Here is a 26,164-nt window from a genome sequence, read left to right on the forward strand (position 1 = left end):
TGGGCACAGTAGATTTTGGTGATCTGGCAATACTCATTTTAAGCTCTCAGGCCACACTTTGGTGCACACAGCCCAGGAAGGCAGAATTTTCCCTCTCTAAGCTGAGGACCACATAGGAGACAGATATAGCAGCTGTCCAAACCCACGCGGATGTGTCTCCCTTGATAAGCAGTGCAATAATGCCTCTGGCTAGATTAACACCTGGATGCCCTCTGCTAAGTGGGTCACAGTAGTCCTCTGTGTAGTGCCTGCACATCTCTGGGGGTACCCCAGTGCAGCTATGAGGATACATGGAGGGAAACAGAGATGTCTATCTACTGCATTGCCTGATTTGGCACTGTCCTGCACGGGCAGAGTCATGGCAGACACCAAGGCACAGGGTGCCATGACCCCGCGAAACTTTATCAACGTTGTTCACAGCTAAGAGTTGACCAGTCCTAACTGGTGGGTTACTGCTAAAACTATTATCCTAGCTTCAAATTAATCTTTTGACTGAAAGTATTTCCCTTTCACCTTTCTTTCTTTCTTTCGGTTAACACATTTCTAATCCTATCCTAAATTTTCTTGGATGCATGCCATGAACAGAGCTGCCACTACCCCTGCTGGTTCCTGATGGAGTATCTGAGTGGTGACATTGATGGAGCAATGATTGAAGTGCTTTGAGTGTGGAGTTTGAAATGACTGTCCATAACACGAAGGTGGTAATGCTCAGGATACACATGTTCCTCCTTATGGACCACCTGTCTCTCTGAAAAGGTGTAGTCTGTGAGGTTGAAAAGAGGCAGATGTGAGCTTGCTTACACATGTGCTTCCTACTGATATGGATGAAACACTTATAAATGCTGCATTTTGTCTGAAAAAGGAAGTCTTTTGCTAGAAAAAAACCACCCCTCTTCTTTTATTGATATGAAGTAATTGAAATGCTGTTAAAATCACATTAACAGGAACAACAGCAGTGTGGGGAAACGATCCTCATGTGAGACGAACTGCACTTCCGAAGAAGATGACCTCGCTTGCTGATCAAGGGGCTGTCAATAGCAATTGGTTCAAATTTTTGTGGTCTGCCTTTCCTTTATGCAGCACCCCCATGCAGCCTGGCATCCCAGCTGCACCATGTGCTCTTCAGTTTATTCATCCATACACAACATCACGCAGTCTCATTCCCTCGAGATTTGTTTCCCCGTATACCCTCTTCCCATGCCTTGCTGTCCACACCAGTGCCTTCCTCCTGCTGCACCAGAGCCTCATAGCCCACCAGCGTCTTGGTCCTGGTTTCCAGCTCTGTGTCTGCACCATTTCACGTATAGTTTGGTCAGCACTGCACTCACCAGCACTTGTGCTACGCAGTTTGTAGAGCAGTCTGTCTCCTGATAGGGGATATAGCAAGGAGGAAAGAGCTAAGCAAGCAAGCCTCTGGTCTGCAGAACATCATGGGTCCCCTGCAGGTCACCATCTCTGTTTCATGGGGCTGGGAATCGAAGAGAAGAGGTGTACAGGAGATATGTGAAATGAGGGCAACCGTGAAGAAAGGCCAGCATTGAGTCTGAGCTATGATTGGCAGATTTAAACACAATTTTACTACTGAAAATAAAATGACAATGATCACAAAATCCAGATTGCATATGTAATATTCCAAAACCTGCTTTAAATCTGGAAACACTCCAAGACCAAAAAAGTGCACTTTTTTTCTTATCAGTTAAGATTGCTCTCATTCTTTCAAAACATGTCTTCCTTCATGGAGATACTCTGAATTAAGAATTTGGCTATAGGAACCAAGCTAAAACAGAAAGGAATCAGTTCCAGAGATTTAAAAACAATCACAGAGAGATCAAAGACAAAAAGGAAGCAAAATGTGTTTGAAATTTTTGGTTTATACTGGGTATAAATTCTCTATACTGGAGTATCAACTACCAATTCCAGTGCTGTGACTACTAAGCTCTCTTGCTTAAACTATCACGATGTTATTTCAAAATATATTTTAGAGGGACTTTACTAGTAGAAATGTAAACACAGCAGGTCCACAGAGGCAGAATAGAAAATTACCCACAGACACTACAGCAAAACACTCTAATGACCACTGACAGCACAGATGAGCTGGATGCTGAGGCAGGCGTGATGTTCAGTGTCTGATGCATGATGTGTAGAAAGAGACGGTCCTCCTCATAACAACAGGACTAACAAGACACTGCACTTCTTCCTTTGTTATAGAAAGCATGCAGGATGGATGTGTTCTACCAATTACTTCACTGCCAAGACTGAATTAGCAAATATCATTTCCTCCTTCCTGCTTCTGTTCAGGAGAACAAAATACAAGGATCTTGTTCCCCCAGCTCGTAGGCAGTTTTACAGTCTGCCCCAGCAGTTTACAGTTTGAAGAAGTCGCGTGAGGAAGATGTGCATATGAAAGTCAGTCAGGAACAGGGCAGATAATTGGGATTGGAGGAGTAAGAGGTACTTCAAGGTGGACAAGTATGACTGCTACTACCTTTTATTTATGAAAAACTCTCTCCATCCATAGACCATGATGAATGGATTGTTGCTATAACAGCTGCAGCTTATTCAGGCTTCCAGTGTTTGAAACAGTAAGTTGTGTCTCAGGCAATCATTTAGTTTAAGAACTTTCTTTGAGATTATAAAGCACGGTTGCCAGATCACACAGAAAATGTAACTCAGTGATGGAACAAGTCCTTTCCAGTCCTCTGTTTCTAAAATCATATACTTCTTCTGTCAGTTTAATAGTTCATTAACTCCAGAAGATGCAAGCGGTACAAACCTGAAGCAATCCAAGAGATGTTATCTATCCCTCTGTGACACTCCGGCACTTTGCGTGTAGAGTAATAGAGACCTCATTTCCTGACTGACGAGCAGCAGGTATGTTTAACTGTACTACCTGGGTCTACAAATGACAGTTTCATGTTTGCTGATGGCTTTGTTTATATAACAGCTGTGATTTACTCAACAAAGCAAAAAATGTGCAAAAAGTACCTTCACCAAAAACTTACAACTATTCATTTTAAGTAACAATTAGGAGATCAAATAATTTTGTCTCTCAAATAGAATAAGACAGACTATCCAATTAGCGGTACATACTTTGTGGGATTTAAATGAATGTACAGGTTGCAGCTTATTTCAGCACTGTGAAGTTTTTAAGAATTCTTGAGATTTGGCTGTATTTTTAAACTGTGACAGCATCACAGTCAAAGCACAATGGGGATTTACTGTCACCAAGTCAGTCAGAGCGATAGCACGCACTTTCATGACAACCTCTGCAGCGCTATGATCCACTCCTTCCATTCTCCTCAGTCCTTAATCACCTGGACGTATCCAGCGCAAGAGGTCTCTTTATTATTGGACAACACATTGAAAATACCCCACCAAACAGCCATTTCTCTGCTTTTGCATGTTATGCTCTCCTGCAATGCTGTGGAGCCAGAGGATTACCCTGGGGAAGGAGTTGCTCCCCAAGCTACTTTTCAAGTTCCTGCTGAGTACTGATCCTGGACTTCTACGTCTCAGATCTGGGAATGAAAACAGTGAGGTTGCTCAGAAATCTCAATCAAAAGGGGATTTCTTGCCATTGAGTGAGTGTAATTGGGAAGCATAAATCTAGAAAGTAGCCCTTATCATTAAGAATATTAGTAAGAATATTTAGCTGTATAGCAACTAGGAGTTTATGGCACTGCAAATTGTTTATACTTTCACAAATGACTGTAAAATCTAAAATATAGAGGTTGCATTAAGTTTGGTAGAGGAAAATGCTTTCATAAATTACCAGGCTTGAAAAACTAAGCTGCTACTTTCAAGGCCAAATTTTTAAAGGAATGTTAATCTCTTTTCCATTAATACCTTCACAGTTATTGGGGTGCTGGGAGGGTTTACCAATAATTTGCCCACTACTGGGGTAAGCCACAGACTATATATTAGCAATACCATAAGTAAATACAAATTGGATATGAGGTGCACCATCTATAGATGCAAATGACAATTAAAAAAGATGTATTCAAATGACTGCCCCTCTACTCTGCGCTGGTGAGACCTCACCTGGAGTACTGTGTTCAGCTCTGGAGCCCTCAGCACAAGAAGGACATGGAACTGTTGGAGTGGGTCCAAAGGAGAGCTACAAAAATGATCCGAGGGCTGGAGCACCTCTCCTGTGAGGACAGGCTGAGAGAGTTGGGCTTGTTCAGCCTGGAAAAGAGAAGGCTGCGGGGAGACCTGATTGCAGCATTTCAGTACTTAAAGGGAGCCTATAGGAAAGATGGGGACAATCTGTTTAGTAGACACAACAGTGACAGGATGAGGGGTAATGGTTTTAAACTAAAACAGGGTAGGTTTAGGCTGGATATAAGGAAGAAATTCTTTACAATGAGGGTGGTGAAACACTGGAATGGGTTGCCCAGAGAGGTGGTGGAGGCCCCGTCCCTGGAAACATTCAAGACCAGGTTGGACAGGGCTCTGAGCAATCTGATCTAGTTAGTGGTGTCCCTGCTCGCTGCGGGGGGGTTGGACTAGATGACCTCTAGGGGTCCCTTCCAACCCAAAACTTTCTATGATTCTATGACTGTGCATGTATAGAGGCAATATTGGAAAAATTTGCCCAAAATTACTACAGAGGTAAAACAGTCTGTTTGATACCATACTCCTCTAAGAACTATGACAAAGCCAAACTTGAGAATGTAATGGAATTTCTCCTTTTTCATTATTAAGGTTTAATACATTATGAAGTTGGAGAAAGCAACATATCTCATTACAGACTGGTTAGTACAGAATGTAAAAAAGAAAAATCTGCTGAGTGTTGAAATAATGAGGGCATTTTCCTTCTTCCACATGTAAATTGTCTCATATTCCAATCTATTTCCATATAAATTTATTGTTGCATATGCTAATACACAGAATTAAAACAAGAAAAAATAATTAAATGTATTATAAAACATATGGAAACATACAGTTCCTTACTAAAAATCCATCTTAATGATGAAAGCAGCATTTAGCATCTAGTCTAGAACTGCATTCATTCGTTTATTTATGAGACTCTACTTTCTGTAGACAAAGAAAGTATCTTCCAAAAATAGGAGTGCCATATTTTCAAGGCATACTCTATATTTTATTTTTGTAACTAGTAAATGTCAGACAGTATTCATACACAGTATTGACGCATTAATATTTTCATTCAACAGTGAAGATACCTTTCCTTGTTACATTATATATTTATGACACACAGAGCTGTCAAATAAATTATGTCAAAGGAGCTAAAGTCAGACCTTGTGACAGTTGAATCATAGAATCAGGGCAAATAACCTTTAAAATGAAAGACATATGATGAAAATTAGAAATAGTTAATTTGCATAAATATAATGTTAACAGTTTTCCTTATTACATATTTTATGTCTAATTTATAATTGTCACTATATTCATTTCTTAACATCAGTGTGCACTCTATTTTTCTGTCCTCATTGCTTGCTTTGTTTTGGAATGTGAAACACAAATTCTGTAAGAAGCATGTGGTCAGATCCCCATTTTTACATACTTTGATTAGCATATATTAAATTTTGGAGGAAACTCTTCATGCACATAATGTACTATCTAACATTTAGAATTAACTCCTAAAAACAGCTAAAAATTCCTAAACACATCAAGCAAATACAACTTCTTTGAAAACATTAATCCATATTTTGGAAACAATCTTGTATTGATGTTTCCCTGTGAAGTGCAGAATATACCAAAGCTGCAAAATTGAAGCACTGTTCTTCATAAGATAGATGGTTCATATATTTTGAATTTAGGAATGTAAAATCTGAGCATCTAAGCACACATATAGGAATTAAAGTGAATGGTTAGATTTTCAGAATTCCATACTATTTAGAGCAGTAAAATTGTTGATTTCATTAGCTGAAACCTGTTAGTAAATGAGACCCTTCCCTGAGCCTCTGCTGGAGGGTGCTGTCTCTCTCTCACACCTTTAGACATCAATAAGAACAGAGAGAGCTCAGCACTTTTCATGACTCTGCCCTTATTGCTAAAACTGCATGAGTTTATCTATGCAAGCATGTTTAATAAAACTTTGCATTACTCTGAAAACTCCTTAGAGATGCTCAGGGAAATAAGGCTGGAAGGCACAAAGATTAACGTCTGTTCAGGAGGGCACAAGAACGAAAACCCTGATTCTTTACTGGCTCTCATTCAGCTCCGTGTGGACCGTGACACCAGGTCCTGCACAGCTGTAAGGAGGCAGAGACTTTGTGCTGTCTCTTTGCTACAGCATGAGTTTGGCTCACTTTGCCCTTCTGAATCTGAAGGATAATATGGGCTACTCTATCCCATTCTACTCTAGTCTAGTGTAGTCTATTATTATATAATAATGGTAGTTGGACTAGATGATCACTGTAGGTCTGTTTCTACTGAACTATGTTATTCCATTCTGTTCTATTCTATTCTGGTGAAGCAAATCGGGATGTGTTTTGTTAACCTCCTATGTATTTACGTGGTAATTCTTCCTGATAACCAGAGGGAAGCCAGTGGATAGTCTGTACGAAGAAGCACTGAGGAAAGGATTGAAAGGAGGATGGGGCCAGACTCTTTTCAGTGGTGCCCAGTGACAGAACAAGGGGCAATGGGCACAAACTGAGGCACAGGAAGTTCCAGCTGAACATGAGGAAGAACTTCTTCCCTCTGAGGATGACGGAGCACTGGGACAGGCTGCCCAGAGAGGTTGTAGATTCTCCTTCTCTGGAGATATTCAGCACCTGCTTGGTGGACAAGGTCCTGTGCAGCCTGCTGTAGGAGACCCTGCTTCAGCAGGAGGGTTGGACTAGATGACCCACAGAGGTCCCTTCCAACCCCTGACATCCTGTGATTCTGTGAAATTGATAGTAAACTCCAAAACTTCATCTAGAAGTTATGGGGTGTTTCGTTAAATCTTCACCAAAGAATTCAGCAGTTGCTTGTCAGTTGACTCTGCAAGTGAAGCAAACATACCACCATCAGAGATATGCAGAAAGCAACTCAGGCAAGACCTAAGCAACGCCCAGTCCACCAGCAGAGTGACCAGTGATCTCCTGGCAGTCAATCACTGGCACATGATCTGATGACATGACTTCTGATGATGAGATCAGATGGCACGTCATCCTGGTCACTTGAAGATAGGTAATGTGTAATCACCTGTTTCAGTAAACATCAATAGTTTGGAAAGGTGGTGGTGGAGAAACAGAAACTGCACCAGTAGTGAAGAAATTTCCCCTACTAGGCCAATAGTAAGAAAGAAATAACCCTCTCTCGCCCACTAACCATGGTTCTGTAAAGCAGTTTTGATCTGACAGTGCTTAAACTCAGTACAGGTGTTTTAGAAGCAATTGAAACGGCAGCTGTGTTCATGGGTCCTTTAAACCTTCTGTTCTGCTGAGAAACAACTATCCTAAGTGATGACACTTGCTGCAAAGGGAATCTAATTAGCAATGTATATTCTCAGAAATAGAAAGAAATTTAGGCTAATTATATAAAGTAAAATACATTACAGGAATATTACAAGTATGCCAAAGCCCAGTGTTGGAAGATTAGGATATTTAGAGTTATGATTAAATGATTTAAGGGAAGAAATATACTTCATCCCTGATTCTGCCCTGAGAGACAATCAAGCAGTAATCACAGCGTTAAGACATTTTGAAGTCCTACACTGATGAAACAATTTTTTAGATGACACTGAAGGTCTTTGAGCTAATGGGAGATAAATATCTATCTCAAAATAGCCGTTTAACTGTAGAAAAGTTATTCCTATTGAAAGAAGTGAAAAGTGGAAGCTATTTTGATTAGCACTACAAAATTGTTAATATGATGCAGAGATGCAGAGGATTTCATCAAGGGCTAACACTACAAAGAATTTTAAAAGCACCTGTGTTGTTCCATTCACAAGGCCATTCAGAACAAAACCGAAGGTCTCTTAGTAGATGCTATCTTTGCCAAAGACCCTATTTTTAACAATTTCATTAATGAACTTCTCTGTAAATTTTCAGAAAAAAAACATTTAGCCGTCAAAGAATAAATATTGAACTTAGTAGAAAAGATACCATTTATTCATTTATTCAGTTTGCAGTTGAGATCTCCACACAGCTGTGACATACAATTGATGCTTCTACAATTAAAGTACAATGTAAATAATTTCCAAATTGTTAATAAATTACTACAACTGTTAATCAAATGTTACAGCCTGTCACTGAGTCCGAGGACGTAATGAGTCATCTGCAATCAACTACAGCATCTGAAATGAATGCGTTTGGGACAATGTACAAAACTTCCTTCTCCTGTGTATAAAGAGCTTCTCACAGTTACTAATCAACTGTTTACACAGTATTTATAAAAACAGTCTCAGCAGAACACGTACAGAACACTTCTAGTCATCTGTGGGACAAAGTGGGGAATAGCTCCAGGAGTCACCCATAACTGAACACATAATAAATCCCATGGAGCTCACCTGTTGTCTTCTAGTAGTGTGGAATCACCAATGCCATAAGAAAAGCCTATCGAGGCCTTAACACAAGTATGCAGAGAGAAGAAAATCACCCCATGAGCCACTTCATCTACTGCAGGCAGCTTCTTTGGGCAGAGAGAGCACAGCAAGTCCAGACAAACACGTTTGCAACGGCTGCTGGAAACAGGATGCTTAGCATTAGATTTTGCCTATACACTCCAGCTGCACGAAGTACCCTTCTACTTCTCTCTGTAGTGCTAAGATGGCCATTATGGCTGTGCCACATTCATTTACCTTTTAGGTTCCATAGTCGGTAAGGAAAAATCCTGCTCCTGATCCTTTCTAATTTTTTGGTTGTTTTTTGCTCTGCTCTTACATGTTGCTGCTAGTGTTCATGTATGGCAACAAAGATGAGAGGAAAAAAGTCATACAGGTTGCCACATAATGTGATACAGATATGATAACATAATCGGACATGATTGATGGCAATATGTGATTGCAAGCCAGCCACTCAGCCCAGGAGTTCCCCCTCCCTGTATGTGTGCTGACATACAGCACTGCACCACTGCACACCAGAATTGGGGCTGAAATGCGGCACACACCTTCTGTGTCTCTCCACTGTCGGCACTCACAGCTGCAGATTTCAGCACCAAACAAATTACAGCTCAAATTGAAATGCAGACTACTCTCTGCTGGAAACAAGAACAAGTTTTGGATAAGTATTACCCGCTTTCCCTCCTCAGCCTGAGCTAAAGAATACCGGTGGCTTTGAAAATATAGCAAAATGTAGTAATGACTCATGACAACTACTAGGGGGGGAGAAAATTGAGTGCACTTAGCCAACACACATCTGCCTTCTCTGAACATACAGTGCTTCCACTGACCTTGGCAGGCATTAAAAGGCATACAAAACAAAGTAGCAAAAAATGGAAGAAATGATGATAGATGTGATATGATGCTGTTATTGCAAATGACTGTCTTGTACAGAAAAAAAGGATAAGTAAAACCATTAGAAAGAGGATGCACTGGTATATGGCTTCCTGCATATACTGCATCAGTTATAACACACTGGTTTTAAGAATTCATAAAGTCTCATTATTCCATGCACAAAACTACAGATGCATATTGCAACTAATGTTACAATAGAAGATATCTAAAAGAATATACCTCACTGACAAGCACAGTCAGCACCTCGTGTCTGCTTGGTAATAATTTGTACCTAAATGTATATAAAAATATTATATAAAATCACTATAGAACAATTGTACGAACATTCTCTGAGTGATGTGGCTGAAAGATTTTTTTGTGAATGGCAGATCTGTCATTACGGAATGTAGTAAATATATATGGCATACAGAAGACCATCTGTGAGATCCCCTGGAGAAAAAAGCTAAGGAGAAATCATGGTGTAGTTCATTCTGAAGATGAGCAGATCAAACCAGCCGCATTCAATGGGTTCACATCACACTTCACTCTGTTCACTGAACTTGCTGTAATTCTGAATTGGGAGAAACAGAACAAAATATATTATGATGTTTTCCTAGAATGCCATGTAAAATTAGCAGATGCAGCAGTGATAGCTTGAAAGTGGCACCTTTATAAAGACTATAAATGAAAATGTTATTTACGATGAGGATGAACCAAAGCAACAGATAAGCCTTCTATTAGCTTATCAACATAAAAATTAAAATTACATGACATTATCTTTGGAGGATGTAGGTAAGCAGCATTTCCAAACCACAGCAGAGATGAAAAAGAAACATGAAGCCCACTTGCCTCTACCTTTCTGCCACTGAAAGACTATTTCCTGCTGTGGAGGGAAGATGAAACGTAGATTGGAACGAGTCACTTTCCATAAATCTCCAAGTCCTTCTTCTCTTCTCTTCTCTTCTCTTCTCTTCTCTTCTCTTCTCTTCTCTTCTCTTCTCTTCTCTTCTCTTCTCTTCTCTTCTCTTCTCTTCTCTTCTCTTCTCTTCTCTTCTCTTCTCTTCTCTTCTCTTCTCTTCTCTTCTCTTCTCTTCTCTTCTCTTCTCTTCTCTTCTCTTCTCTTCTCTTCTCTTCTCTTCTCTTCTCTTCTCTTCCCTTCCCTTCCCTTCCCTTCCCTTCCCTTCCCTTCCCTTCCCTTCCCTTCCCTTCCCTTCTCTCTCCTCTCCTCTCCTCTCCTCTCCTCTCCTCTCCTCTCCTCTCCTCTCCTCTCCTCTCCTCTCCCCTCCTCTCCCCTCCTCTCCTCTCCCCTCCCTCCCCCTCTTCCCTTCTCTTCTCTTCTTTTTGTTTTTATTTTTATTTTCTGTCCTACCTTACCCTATCCTGCCATTTTTCCTTCATGTAAACCCTCAAAATTCCTGATGACCTCAGCATCTTAAAAAAGCATAGGAAGAGTACATAGACAGACTCTGTTTGTTACTGTGTGGTGCTGCTATTGCTGTCACATTGCCTTTTTACTGCTGTCAATCTTCGCTTATCTTCAGGTGTTAAATGCAAGGAACATATAAAAAAACCCCAGATTTCATACTTTGAATACTCTGAAGAGGCATCAGCAGCATGTATACATTGTTCATAATTACATTTAAAATTTCAGGCTGCATACAAGCCTTTTGGACTAATCTGCTAAGCCACTATTCAGAGTTTTGATTTGCTTAGCAGCTCTGGTAGAAACATGTGATCAGTTCCTAGAAAAGTGAGCTTCTGAACTCTCCCTGTTCACTTTGAATTCATCCCAGTCTTTCCATGTCCCACTTCCAGGAATGAGAATGCTAGTACATAACTGTCTTACAAGAACATTAGGAAGGTTAATTAATGTCTACAAAGAATGCAGACATTTTATAACACAACAATAATCCTAATTCATCTAATCAGACCCAGGTAAAATATACAATAGTCATCCCCATTATTATTGCCCTGCAGTTACCATTTAGTAAATTATTTTTTTTGCAGGGCAACAAACTGCAAATTGTTGAAAAGCTCTGAAGAGAACATGTTTTTCTGGTCAAACCACCAGATCAACTGTGCCAGCTCACCTTATCTGGATAAATTAAAGGAAAGTGATTTTGTCCATAGGCAACTCTAATTTAATTAGTAAAATATAAAATGGAGAAAAAAAATCCAAAAACCAAAACCACAGACCACGATGAGTTTAATGTCTCTTGGAGAAGGCTCTGAGCCAAGCCCTAGCCATGTTTGGAATCATTAATAAAACCTTGGGAAAGCACACTACTTGCAATGCACTCTGTTATGTTGGGATTGCAATGGAAAAGGCTCACACAGTTTATGAGGAAACCCCAGGTTTATAGCCTTTTAGCAAGGAATGCAAGGATTATTACTGAGTGAGTAAATAGATGTTCAAGCAAATGTACGTGCAAGCCTCAAACCTCAACTTCTGAGCCAAGCCTACCTTCTCCTGCTAGCTGTCTCTTCCACCTCATGCAATTCCTCTCCCCTCTTTCCACCAGTGAGCAAACATGGCACGCTACAGTGCAGGGTAGAGACAAGCTTATTAGCTACAAAAAAATGTGCTAAGGATTCAGAAGTGTTTTGGTCAGAACAGTGCAGTGCTGTGTGCAGCACCTTGAAGCAGCCCAGGCTGAGGAAAAGAGTGTAGTTTCAGTAACGAAGAACTGGGTGCGAGTTAATTTGCCTCACAGAGAAGCTATGTTAGGGATGTCTAGATGACACTACACTTTCCAGTGGAGAATTCACCCAGGTTAATGCACCTCAATACAGTGCCTCTGGATCCAGCGTCGAAGATTGAGAAGCTGTTGCTAAGGAGAGAAGGCGATGAGAAGAGGGTGCTATCAGGAAAAACATGCTAACTGCAGTCCAAAGGCTGAGGACTAGTTGCAGAGAATAGACAGATAAAATCTTTCTGCACAAAAGGTTCACCAGGTAACTAAGATTTCCCCAGGCTTTAACAAATTGCTCTCAGCATCCAAGACGCCCTCCAGACTTCACCTAGCCCTGCTGCAAGTCTTACCTGGTGAATTCGAATGGCATCGATTGCCGAAGAAATAGATTCAAAGAAGACAGAATTTTCAGATTCAAGATTTCCACCATACTGCATTGCTTTTATCAAGGAAGCTGTAACAAAACAAGCATATGATTACTGATAAGGTAGTGAAGATGCATAAACTATCATGTCAAAAATTTTGCTGTAAGCTGATACTTGCCTTTGCAGTGTGCTAGCAACACATCGATGTGTCTGGTTTTACAGTCCATGAAAATCTGTATGTGTGAAAACATGAAATTGAAAAAAAAACCTGTTTAAAATACCAACAGAGAATAAAACACGCAAAAAGAATACACCCAAAGCAGGCAGAGAGCATGCAGTGCTGCTGTTGAAGCTATACTGCCAGCAGCCACCAGAGTGAGCCCTTCTATAATGCAAATATCGCAGACTCGCACTAATTTCCTTCCCCCCCTCCTCGAAGTACCTGAGAAATAAATCTGAATTTTATTAACTCTTTTTTTTTTTTTACTGTATTTTTTAGGGGGTTTTTTTCCAGTTCTCCGTTTTCAGCAAGTTTCCCCTTCTGCTCACTACATGTTTACCTACCTACCAGCCCACAATTGCATGAATCAGACCTGTTTTAAGACTTCCAGCAGTCTACCAGGAGAACACCATAACTATCATGCTACATTCTGCAATAAGTTGTTCTTTATTCTTTCTTTGAAAATGTTCAACTTCATATGGACTAAATACTCAATAATTTAGCAAGTAAAAAAAAATGTGAAAATAGCTCTAGGGCCATTTTCTAGAAGATGAGGAACATCCAAAGCAGTCCCTGCTTCAAAAAAATGTTTAAATAATCCATATAAACAGGAAAATTCTGAAATAAGAGATTCAATGAGAACCACATCAGAATATCAAATTATTAAAAACAAACTAAAAGCCTGACTCATTCTAAATATCCCTCCAACTCTAGCAGCAGTGATGATATTTCGAGGAGGAGTGTAACAACGAGGACATGCTGAGTGTGTTCCTCCTCCGGGTAACTCAATTTTGGACCAGTCGTTCAATCAGTGGCTGCACTCCCAACCTGTGCACTTCACAGCTCATGACGGAATTACCTCTCACAAATTTGTCAAACACTTTGTTGGTATAATTTGTAGTTCTGAGGTCTCTAAGATCTTTTGGAAATCAATTTCACATTTTTTTTTAATTGATGCTTTATTGAATGCCCTATGTTTTGAGGGGACACATAATAAAGAGTAACTCCAACTAACCTTATTTTTCCAGTTTTGTTTTTGACCATATCCCCACCTATATACATAGTTTTAATTTAACATTTTTTAGGCAGCACTTACTTCACTGCTTAATCATTGCAGTAAATTGAGAAAATGGTTAGGATAAGAAAAGATCTGGGCTGAGACCCAAGCTCAAATCTAGTCTTCTGTCTTACTCAGAAAAATTATATGAACCAAACCTTGCATACCCACTTAAATCTGTACCCACTACACAATTATTAAATGCCATACCCAACAGAAACCTAATAAATAGCTTTTGAACATAATATTTCATCCACTATATAGAACTTCTCATTATCTGGTTACTGGTTCTAGTATTCTGGGAGCTTCTTGGAGCTCCTGCAATGCCTGAGGAACCTGGCTCGCTAGGTATGTAACCCACAGGAGAAAACATGATCATTAAGATCTCCGTCTTAGCAGAACACAGGACATAAAGATTAAATCACAGAATTAAAAGCTGAAATTTTAAAGGGGTAAGCCCACATGTCTCCACTGCAACTGACATAACTGACACGATGGGATCAAATGTGACCTAAAACACCTTTAAAAGTTTAAAAGGAAAAGAAATTCAGAAACTCATCTCCATTACATAGATATTTACATTTGCACTGAATGTCACACAAAATCTTGAGAATTATTTTAATATAGTTTTCTATATTAACACAGTGCAGTTTAATGCCAAACTTGTGTTCATCTTTTCCACCAGATAATATATATGGGTAACTGTATTTCTATGTACAGAATTTGTCTGATGTCGTTAATACCTGAAGCAGCACTGAGACTCCAGTATAGTCAAAGAAATCCAGTCCACTGCAGTCTAATATCAAAACATGTCTCTCACTGTGACATGACTGCAATGACTCACCTGTACATTAGATAAATGAAAAACTTGAATTAACAGGAAGAAGAGTCAAGAAATGCGTATACAAATAATGACAGTTCAATAAAATAAGTCCAGACTATCACAATAAAAATTTTACTGTTGTGTACTGGGGTATCAGTCAAGCAAATGGCACTTTTTAGAAGGACCTTCAGAGCTGTGGGACAAAGTGATGATGAGCAGAACATATCATTAGTGAGATGTTTTAAACAGGAACAGTCCCTCAAGAATGAAAGAATTGCTTCTTCAGATCTCAATTTCTAAATGAGTCAGGATTATATCTTGGCTTCTTAGGAAGAGTCTACGTGGGATACACAGAGAATATATCTCTCTTTTAAGTTCTGATAGGACATTAATTTCTGTAATACCTAAATGCCTGTCTATGGCTTAACTGATATCTTCCTGTAAGGAAGAAAAATATGTAAAGTGGAGTGTTTCATTCTCATAAGGTTTTACTGGGCTGTTTTTTGTTTGGTTAATTTTTTATATACTCTCACATATCGACGATAGAGCAAAAAAGATGTTGGTAGGATTTGCAAAGATCTTATACTTATTCTTTAACCTCAGGCCATCTTGTGCTTAAACTAAGCACACTCTACTAAATGCATCCTGAGCTAGCACACAGATAAATGATTCCTGGCTTTCGTAAAGGGAAAACTAGAAAATCATGCACATCTTATTTTACTCTGCTCTGTGAACAAATGTTAGTTATCATAATGCACAAACTGAAAAAAAAGATGAAAGAAAGGAATTCTGAATGTAAAGATGGGTTAAGCTAAATGGTTTTGACACAGCAGAGGAAAAGATTTTGAACTCTTAAGGTGACTCAGAATTTCCCCATAGTGTAGATTTATAATGGTGCTAATTCTTTTCTGACAGTAGTCTGAGAGTGAGAGCCTTTCGGACTTGCACCTCCAGAGATTTACTGTGTTTGTATTGTCCAATACACATTAATAGATATCTACCAAACAAAATCCAGAATTTCAAAGGAAACCTCCTGCCTGACATTACTGTAATGGAAACCAAGAAAGGACTTTTGAGATTTGCTAGGCTGCTCACAGTAATTTTCTCTTCGCATCTCCTCTGCCTCTGAAGCAAAAGAAGTTGGTCTTTCTCCCTGTTACTTACCCATCCTACCTGCCCACCCAGCTGGCATTCTGCACTGCAGTCAAGGCTGCCTGGCTTCTGCTTGGGGGGTGGGTGCAGACCTGCTCCCTCTCTGAACCAGTGGGCAAAGGCAACAGTAGCTGTTTAATTTGGTGTTGATACAGACCAATGGCAAATCGGTATTCCCCAGGGAGAGAAAGGAATGATTTTGATAAAGATGTACATCGCTGCGTCCTCCAGGACAACTGCCATAAGGATTAAGGATTGTGTCTTCCTGCTCCCCTCCTTCCGAAAAATTTAAGCCCCATGTTTTTTTTTCCTTTTTATAGGGATTTTTCTTTTTTGTCTCTTTTTTTTTTAATTTTAAAGCTTTCATGAAGAGTCACTGTAGACTGGTTGGTACAAGGAACAACAGACCATTTAAGTCCTCAAAGCAGGACTTGAGCAGTCACGAAAGAGGTCTTGTGCTCTCTGTCACTTCCGTAACATGAAAAATCAATTCACCCAAAAGAAGACTGAGGTATGTCCTGCCAAGACCTTCCAAAAACCTCATCACATATAAAGTGCCTTACACACTTTTAGTGTTTTACAGTATAGCACTGTATAGTCTTCGGTAGCCGTTATCATTGCATTGCTATGTATTACAGCAAAGCATTCTGTCACCCCCAAGTAAACTAAACATTGCAGTATGATAAAAATGTCATGACTCTAGTTAATAAACACAAACATTCAGACAACAGCCCCCAAATCAGATTCTCTGCTGTGGCCTTAATGCTCATACGTGTTTGAAGTAAACACATTATCTTAATTCCATCCACAATGAAGTCATTTGTATAAAGTATCTTCTGAAAAAGTTTTCTGCAGCTGTCCCATGGAAACTGTGTGCTCTGGTTTGATTTAAGTGTTATAAAATGCAGGAAGAGTGGAATTATCCAGCTTAATCCTTAATTGAAAGCAAACCCTTGTTTTTTTTTCTTTATTGTGTACCTTATTGATACACTGTGCAACATTGCTGCCCATTGTGTCACTGATAATTCAGCTGATGTTTTCTGAGATTTTCTCATAAGTGGCTTTAAAGACCGCAAAGATTTAACATGGCTCTGATCTTATCCTATTTTTACTTCTGCATACTAATATTGAAGTCCCACTGTCAGTGCAAAAAAACAAGACCAGAGCTTAGCAAAACAGCATCTTGGGCCTTTGCCTGAAGACCAATCCAGGCAGTAACACGGGAAGTGGATCCCCCCACTGTGTACCTGTCTCAGTATGCACACAGTGGTTCATCAGAAATAAGCAGAGACTCCTTCAGAAAAGGTGTTTTCACTGATTCCCTGCTTTTGAAATCTTAAAGAGTCAGTCAAGAACAGAACAAAAACAAGACCTGTTAGGGCAAGGTTAACAGAGTTTAACACTCTTTAGCACTCATGGTTCAGTGAACGTGTAGTCTAACAAAATATGCTTCTAGGCAACTGGAGTTCACCTAGAAATAAACAGAAAAGCGTGGAACAATTTTGCACACTTTTATCCATCTTGGTTTTAATATAATTTATAGATAATAAACTCACCATGACAACTTCCATTGGAAAATGAACTGAGCAATGTGTTCTGCTCACACTGAAATAAAAGCAGCAAACTATTAACATACCAAGGAAAACCAGTCCAATGCATAGCAACCAGAGAAAATCAACGCAATACACAAGAATTCTGTTTCTCAATATCAAAGTTAACTCCTTGTCTCCAAAATTATGTTGTATGCAACAGCCTATTGGATATATAATATTTACTGAGTATGTCTCTCAGTATCCTTCTGAAGTTATACCAAACAAATATCTCACTGTTCTTTTTAGATGACTCAACCTCTATCGTGTTTGGATCCACTAGAGAGCGTATGATGAACACGATGCTTTTGGCAAAGCAGGGTTTGGTTAAAAAGCTGTCAAGACATGGAAAAGATGTTCTTGAAAAGATAAATTCTAGTCGTTGATTTTATAAGATTAATTTATGATTCATTTTCCACTTCCTGTAATCTCATCTGCTATGCTGATATTTTAGTGAGAACATTTTTTACCTGTATATTTATTAAAGAATTACCTTTATCCAGGGAAATTTTTTTACAATGATTTCATTATAAATCTTAAGTTCTCTTTAGAAATATGAGTTAAAACCAGAAATACAACACAGAAACAAAATCCAAAGTGCAATTTTTTTCACTCCCATTATGTGCTACAGAAAGATCTTTATTTCACAAAAAAAAAATTCAGGCACATTATTTCAGGCAGCTGTACTGCCGAGTACCTTACAGAAGAGACAAAGGATAAAATCTCCCTCATAAGTAACTTATAAATTAACTTGTTAAATTAACTTATTTACTTATTACTCTTATTAAATTAACTCATAAATTAATTCCATGCAAATCCTAAGTAATTTCTCTCTGTTTGGAGGTTTGTTATCATACTTATCCAAACCAGTTAGCCTAGCAGAACCGAGGAAAAATAAACCGCACAATTTCTGAGCTGAATTTCTGAACAATGAGGAGAAGACATCCATCAAAGTAGGTTTGGGTAGCACAGCTCTTTGGCAAGAGATAGCAGAGGTGGTAGACACACATTGCTGAACAGTGTCTTAACAACCCATCTAAGAAATGGCTGTGATTTTCTTAGCCAAATTTGCCAAATTGGATGAAATTGCCTACTGTAAGCATTGTACGGTATTGGAACATCTTCACTGTAATGACAGAACCATAAAAAGATTTTTTTTCCCCTTTTAGTGAGCGTTGTAGGAAGTTGCAGTAGTTATGTGCAGATAAACTCAAAAAATACTGTAGTCATGGAGATTTTCTCCAAAACCAAGTTATACATAATTTGTATACTGTTTATATTTCCAATACAATCAGTGTAGAAAATGAAACACTATCATTGAGAAAATCTTTATCCAGTTTGCACCTTCTTCCTAATCTCCTGGAATTATTTATAGCTAGAACTGAAGTGTCTATCTCTCACAGAGTCGCCTCCAGAAGAAAAAAAATCACATTTTATCCAAGAAGATTGTCTTTTTATTTAAGCTCATTGTCTTTTTAAAATCATAACCTTATATTAGCTGAGGTTATGTAAGTTCTGCCAGAAATTTTAAAGAGCTTTGGATCAGTCTTTTAATGTCTCCTATAGGATCATATACAGAAATAGCAGAGATATAATTTTCAAGCAATAACAAGAAAATATTTCATATTGAATCTGATTATGATAAGGATTAACTTCATTCTATTCTAAATCAATCATTTGCAATATTATCTTTTTACATCTGTTTCAGTATCTGATCGTACTCTCTAAAAAATGCAAGGAAAGCAATCGTGATCTTCAACACTGTCACCGTGATTACTGAAGCATATAGCATATCCTACCTTGTTTACATCTTCACATGCCTGGCTGCTTGTGCTGTCCTTCTGGATTATCTTTATCAGGTCAGCATGAAATTTCTTGGCATTCAGAAAGACTAACGGGTTGTTGACTGAAACTATCTTTACCTGTTTTAATGATTCCTGCAGAATGAAATAAACATAAAACTGAAAATACTATCTTAGGTTTGGAGACTAAAAAACAAATTAATTTCTTAAAACATCCTGAAAATTCCTGTAATTCAACCTAGAAAGAGCTTTGGATTGTGAGAATGATTTAACAGATAACTGTCTTGATCAGTCTTCACAAATAACTGAAGTAAAAAAAAGGAAATAGAAGTAACCTATAATGAAAATTACGCTTAATTCAAATTAGCATGAAAGAAAAATCACATTTGTTACGATGCATAATACTAAGAACAATCTGGCAAATAATAGTAGCACTGTTTCCCTTTCTATGATCCCCAAACATAGGCAAGACAGGGTTTGCAGACAGGGAATATCTTTTATTAGACAAACGCATGTATTGGAAGCAGGACACAAGGTTCTGGGGAATACACTGCAGGTGGTTTGGGGAATGCTGAAAATGTTCATCTTGGTCATCTGAAGATGACTTTAGTACAACAGGGATATTTCTCCATGGAAAGACTTGGTGTATCCAGACCAAGCTTGAGTGACACACCTAAAACTTTGTCAGCACATATCTACAACCAACACAATGAATATCGACACAAGAATCATCAGCCGTCCCCAATCCTGTCTCTGCACTTCCTTGAATAGGTTTTCACTAGTTCACTGGGTACCTTTGATGAAACTGTGTAGCCCAAAACACAGATGTTACGCAGCAGATAAAGGTCAGAAACCCCCAGGTACTGGTGGGGAACTTTTCCCACGAAACAAGCACTATTTCTCTCATTCTCATTACATCTACTTATAAATTTCTTTGTGTACATTACAATAAAGAACTGTATTAAGCTTTTACACACCTAGTGCTGTAAACAGGAATAAGCAGGATCATGTGTAGTCTGTAAAAGTTACCAGTATTTTCAGTAGGATTTTCTAATTTTTCTACTGATAAGCATGCGTGCAACCGAGAATCTTAAATAGCCACAATAACCCTGCCCACAAGCACCAGTTGCCAAGCAGGTAATTGGATTAATTTGCCTTTCAGACATGTCTTTTATGGAAGCTGGGGATCTCAAAGTTACATGTGGAAGTTCAGAGTATTCTCTTTCCAGGCGAGAGGAAAAGAGGATCCTTGAATGCATCACCTGAACATCGCAGAGCAATAATTCCCACCAGGTATTTCCACATGCAAATTATGGTATTGCTGAGTGTCAGTTTCAACAGTCTCGTAAAAAACTTTGCCCACTTCAGAAGGATGAAAGCAGCGACACCTCAGCAGGGTCAGCAGCAGACGGTGAGGGCAGATCAGCAGATCTGATTCCCAGAAGTTTTCCAAAAGGATTTCAGTCCACAGAAGTGATATAAGCAATAAAGTATGCTATCACCAAGCGCAAAAAGGGGTCTGGATACAGAAAATATCCATTTACTACTGAAATAAAATATCTGATTTAGACGAGTATCGGCTCTCAGAAGTGAACTACTTGTGACAATGAATAACAGGAAGTAGAATCCAAGATTTTGCAAGAGAATATAGGTTCAAAAAGTCTCTTTTCTTACTAACAAAATTCAGAGGCATGTAACAAGTTCACCCTTAAACACAAGTAAGTGGAGCTGATACAGAGAGAGTTTTTGAAGTAGCTCAAAAAAGGGTGGGATTGTATTGAAGATATGCAGTTTTCCCGACAGTCCTTCAAGCAAAACAGGAATGGAAATGTACACCACAAACCACACAAACTACCTCCTTGTTATAGACTGCTATTCAGACTTCTGGGAACCAGACAGTCTCTCAGACACCACCGCTGCAACAATCATACAGACTAAGGAAACATTTCAAACACCCAAACCTGAGGCAATGAACCCCAGACTGTGTACAGGGGCTTTGTGCAATTTACCTATCCATGTGATTGTGGTAAACATCACATCACCAACGTACCTCAGGCAGTCAAGTTGCAAAGCCCAACTGCCAATTAAAACTGCTAAGATTATATGAAAGAAAACTCCAAAATAAGGATGAAACAGAGGGCAACATATACTTGAGCGGAGAAATACTCTGACATCTCACAAATTCCGTTAAAAATGATGCTATACACAACTTGGTGCGGAGACAAGTGAGCCCTTTGGTGCCATACCAGAACGGGCAAAGTGGAACATGAAAACAAAGAAAGACTGATGTGCAAAGATCAAAGCCTGTGATGTTCAACAAGCTAATAAGCTTCCAAAAAACCAAGGTGGAAAGTTTGAAAGGCTCAAATCATAAGGCCAAATGAAGCTGACAGCAGACTTAGGTAAAATCTTTGGTCCAGGATGGGCAAGCACAACTGTACCAAATTTGGCTCAGTTATTCCTGGCTCTAGTTTGTTTCTAGCTCCTTTCTTAATAGGAACTATGGACTTCCTCTTCTTTGTGTCCTTGCCAAGAAAGAAAGATTATCTCAGGTGGCCTATCCGTGCTGTCGCTTAGAAGGATACCAGCAATTTCCCCATGCACTCTGCACAGTACTGTCTGCCCTCGGGTAAGAATTCAGTTCAGGGAAGGCCTGTCATGCAACGTGTTTCACATAAGCTTCTAAATATCCTCTTGATTTTTTCCACATTAAAGTGTCTTTTCTCCTATTGATGAAATAACCTCTATAAATCCACAGACCTTAATGGCAGGGTACATCATTAAGCTCGCATATTTTCGTGTTTAAAAGACAAGTTGTTTATGTCTAAGCTTTTATTTGCCAGGGCAACTTGGATCAGTCTAACATTCATACATTAAAAATTACCCTAAATGCCTGCTGAATTTATTGACTCTAAATCCAATCAAAGGCATTTTTCTAAATCTTAAAAATATTTTCCTTCTTAGTTTTGTGTAATAAGCTCTTGAGCAATTTGCTTTCTTGAAAAAAATGTTATTTTCACCACTGTCTGCAGACACTAGCTTGTTATTACTTGGTTACTGACATTAATCTTAATGATTAAGGAAAAAAAGTAGGGGAGCAGTTAGCTTAAAAAAAAGATGCATAGGAATTTGTAAAAAATATTTTACAAACTGATAAGAAAAAATCAGGCAAATAAATTTTGGCTACCCATCTCTGACAAAGTTACTCCAGCATCTTTTTTAAGAATGAAAAGTGATATAATAATTAGCAGCTGGGCCAACCTCAGCAACAGCATTTTTATTTCACATTTCAGAGCCCTTCCCATTCTCATGTACCTTTCACACTCCAGCATTGTTCAGCATGCCAAAACAGTAAACCTTCCCAAGCCAAGTTCAGATTTTGAGCCCAAGATAACTCTGATGGAAAACATTGGCCAGAAAAAATAAATTCTTCGGAGGAGGGCTTCTCAGTAGTGAGGTAATAACTGCTGAGCATGTTGCTTACTGATACATAGGACCCTTCATAAGCATTAGGAAAGGAGAGAGGATGCAGTAGACATTGCCACGGGGGAGAATGCACAATGTCCTAGTGACAGGACTCTGTGCTGAAAGGACACATGGTTCTACTTCTCTCTTGGCTGCTGACCTACTGTTTCAGCTCAGAGGAGGGAGTTCACCTCTCCGGGTCATTACCCTTCTCTTCTTACCATAGGCCTGACCACAAGCAACTTTCATGATAATTGCAGTGAAAATAACCAAAAGAATTTAAATTCTCTGACTGGTAGATTTACATTTGTAAGAAGCCAAATTTTAAAAGCACGGTCTTTCAGAGAGATTCTTCCATCCATTTTTTGTGTGAGAGTACCCTTGTTCGAGTAGAGGGTGGTGAGATGTGTGGTCTGTGACAACTTCATGCTGCTGTCCCTCCTTCCCCAGCAACATGTGGTGTCCTCTGGGGCCATCCAATCACAAGGGGCTGGTGGCAGAAATGGGGTCAGAAAAGGGATTGTGGGTGATGCGAGTATCAAAGGACTTTCAGGGAAAGAAGAGATCTCATAAGAATATAGAGACAGCTATTGCCTGCTCAGATGGCCCTTGCCCTTGCTGCCAAGGGAGATCTGCCAAAGAGCTTTCCTTAGACTTAGGAATCAGGAAACTTTTACAAGAGTAGTTCCTAACTTAAAAGTAAGAAATAAACTAAGATAGACAGATCTAAGAGGTCTTGCCTGACTTTGCAGACCAGCAGCAGAACCAGGAAAATATTCCAATTTCTGATGCCCAGACTACTTTTGGATTTATTACTTCATATTGGCTTTAGATTTCAAGTGGTCATTTCATAAAAATGTTCCCTTGACTCACTGATTACAATCTGGTAACCAACCAGAGAAAATAAACAAATCTGAATTAGTGGAACACACATACACACAAAAAAAGAGATAATTTAACTTACACCATTCTCTTCTGTTTTGTATTTATACTCCACTTCTTTCACATTTTCCAAATTCAGTGTCTTTGCTCTGTAATCAATACACAGAGAAATTTGTAATCAAATTATTGGTAGTCTTGAACAGAAACAGGAAGAGACACACCCCATAACTACAGTGTAGAAGTTTAAAGTTGCAATGAAACAATCCATACATGTTTTTGTGCATAGAAAGCTTATTTTTTGTGATAATAATCCAGTTAAAAGAGTAAAAAGCACATTTTAAAATTGTGGTATATAATTTTGAAATTTTCATATAATTTTTATTCAATTATTAATAATGGAAATTTCTGGGAAAAAATTTTAAGTTTTATTACTGTTTTATAGCTGGCCAGAGAGCTATTCACAAGTCAATGTGGCTAATATATAATCTACAACTTCAAAAGTACAGAGGTTTAATTAAGATTTTTTACCTGAAAAATCATGTTGTAAGGAAAGAAAAAAAAAAGGTGTTGAGTAGTCATGGGTGATGAAAACTAAGGATGTTTTATTTGTCATTAAATGTGGTGTATTTCTGTACGATGAAGCAGAACGTTGCACGCTAGCAGCCACAGGGGGGAACTTAACTGGAAATGCCAGTATCCCTATGCTCTTCACACAGTCAGTGGAAAGAGAAAGTTTCCTTGAAAAGGCAGCTCAGTGTACAACCTTCTGCTTCAACACATCACTTGCAGGAACATATTTAACTGCAGAATAAGAAGACTGTGAAACTAGCTATCACCTGAGCTCTGTGCCCAAAGCCAGGTAACAGAAATCATCCCAGAACACAAACATTTCATAGACGCATCAGTGTGCAGGGAGTATTTGCAGGTACTGGTGTTGGCTAAATGAGGCTTGTAAAAGTCAGCTGTTCTCTCCTGTTTGCATAAATCATGCTATAGCTGCTGCTGGTATTATTATATTCTAATACTTAATATGTACCACATCCAATACTCTGGCATCTAAACAGAAGCTTCACAATAAATCAGCTTCACTGTTGCTGATTCTTTTCCCCACGACTATATGCCTTACTGTATGTTCTCTTGCTAACCTCACCTGCGCAGTCCAGTTTTTAAGGCTGTTAGCTTATTCAGTGCCTTCAGATGGCATGGACAACCGTGTGCAACCTGACTGAAGAGCACAAAAATCACTGGCAGGAGCCTTATTTACTTTAATTAGTGCAGGTTCAGACTGAGGGCTCTGTTAGATCAGACAATAAAAAATCATCCTATTTCATGTCAGACATCTCTCCCTTTCTGCTGCAGCAGAACTTCAGACACCCAGGCACAGGGTGTAAGAAACATGAAAACTTACCTTTTCCCTTACTAGCAGAGTTTGCAAAAATTTTAGTTTGCTGAGTAGCAGAAGGTTACCAAAAACATACTGATAGATTCAGGCATTAACCATCTTCCATAATTTGTAATTGCCTTATAATTTTCAGCTATTTTCATGCTGGCTCTGCAACTTATCCTACGAGAACAGCTATGCACTAATGGTTAACACTGTTAACTTTAACAACCGTTAAATCAAGCTGTCTATATTGTACTTAATTTCAGCAGGATTCAACATTCATACAAAGAACTGTCTGCAAGCAGCAAGCCATTTGCAGGGCTGGAGAGCTATGGATTAACTTTGTGGCACAAAACGATCAGGAACCTTGACTGACACTTTCCTTTACTCATGATCCAAAGTAGCAATTGTAATATATGAAAAAGAATATACAAAATTGAATTAGCTCTAATTTCCTTGTCCTGGATTTTCTAATTCATACACAGAATTTATAAAGTACTTTTCACTAGACAGAATAGTTGTGCAGTTATGGTTCATTAATATATATTAGCAGTGCAAATGGCAACTATCAGCTCCTGTGCAATGTAGCATCTGGGAGCTTATAAACCCACTTAGTTACTAAGGTTTGCCAGGTATACTTTCTCCTTATGGGGCAAATAAGAATCTAATGGAAAATAAAGTTCTATTATTGATCTTTCTGTTGATCTTATGCTACCTTCACCTAATGAGTCGTAGAGATGTATAGTACCAAGAAAAATCACAAAATAATGCTGTAGTGTGAAACCTTTTACAGATCCTTAGCCCACAGTAAATGCACAGGTGTGACTTTTCCTTTTGAATCATTTTATCTTGTAATTTTCTCTAAATAAAAACCTGAAGTTTCATTGTGAAATTTAGTGTACTGGATGTCTACCTTGATGGTGAAGCAGCGTGCCAGAAAGAAGACATAACAATGTGCTACTAGAACATTTCAATAAATTATTTCTCACCTGGAAAGGCGGAAAATCACAATTACTATAGTGCAGACAACGCCATACAACAGTCCCACGTTAGCAGCAAAGCATATTGTAAACACATAGGTACTAACCCATATGCTCTTTAAGGAGGGAAAGAGAAAGAGGTGATTAGTTTTAGTTTTTGTAACAATGTACATTCTATGAATAAGAAATAAAGATTTTAAAAATGAAGATAGTTTCTCAGAGGTGAACATTCGGATCTTTGAACCAGCAAATACTGAAGACTGAATTAGCGATTAAAATCACGTCTAGCCATGGGAGAAAACACATGACACAGCACTACTCATCCCAATGCTCGGAGAGGTTCCTTTCAGAGTTACTTAAAATA

At 38.8% G+C, this 26,164-nt stretch overlaps 1 protein-coding gene across 1 annotated transcript in view; it reads right to left on the bottom strand.

The window, feature by feature from the left end:
* Positions 1-9,027: 9,027 nt before the first annotated feature.
* SLC26A7 (solute carrier family 26 member 7) overlaps positions 9,028-26,164 on the bottom strand; it is a 75,268-nt gene continuing 58,131 nt past the window's right edge. Inside the window, exons 11-18 of the mRNA XM_075415237.1 lie at positions 25,810-25,916; positions 23,519-23,585; positions 19,087-19,224; positions 17,255-17,303; positions 14,467-14,567; positions 12,625-12,679; positions 12,432-12,535; positions 9,028-9,959 (exon numbers count right to left, since the gene is read on the bottom strand). Coding sequence (XP_075271352.1) covers positions 9,924-9,959; positions 12,432-12,535; positions 12,625-12,679; positions 14,467-14,567; positions 17,255-17,303; positions 19,087-19,224; positions 23,519-23,585; positions 25,810-25,916 — 657 coding nt within the window. The 3' untranslated portion in view covers positions 9,028-9,923. The remainder of the gene's footprint in view (positions 9,960-12,431; positions 12,536-12,624; positions 12,680-14,466; positions 14,568-17,254; positions 17,304-19,086; positions 19,225-23,518; positions 23,586-25,809; positions 25,917-26,164) is intronic.

The sequence above is a fragment of the Opisthocomus hoazin genome, chromosome 3, assembly GCF_030867145.1.
Source record: "Opisthocomus hoazin isolate bOpiHoa1 chromosome 3, bOpiHoa1.hap1, whole genome shotgun sequence".
Taxonomy (NCBI): domain Eukaryota; kingdom Metazoa; phylum Chordata; class Aves; order Opisthocomiformes; family Opisthocomidae; genus Opisthocomus; species Opisthocomus hoazin.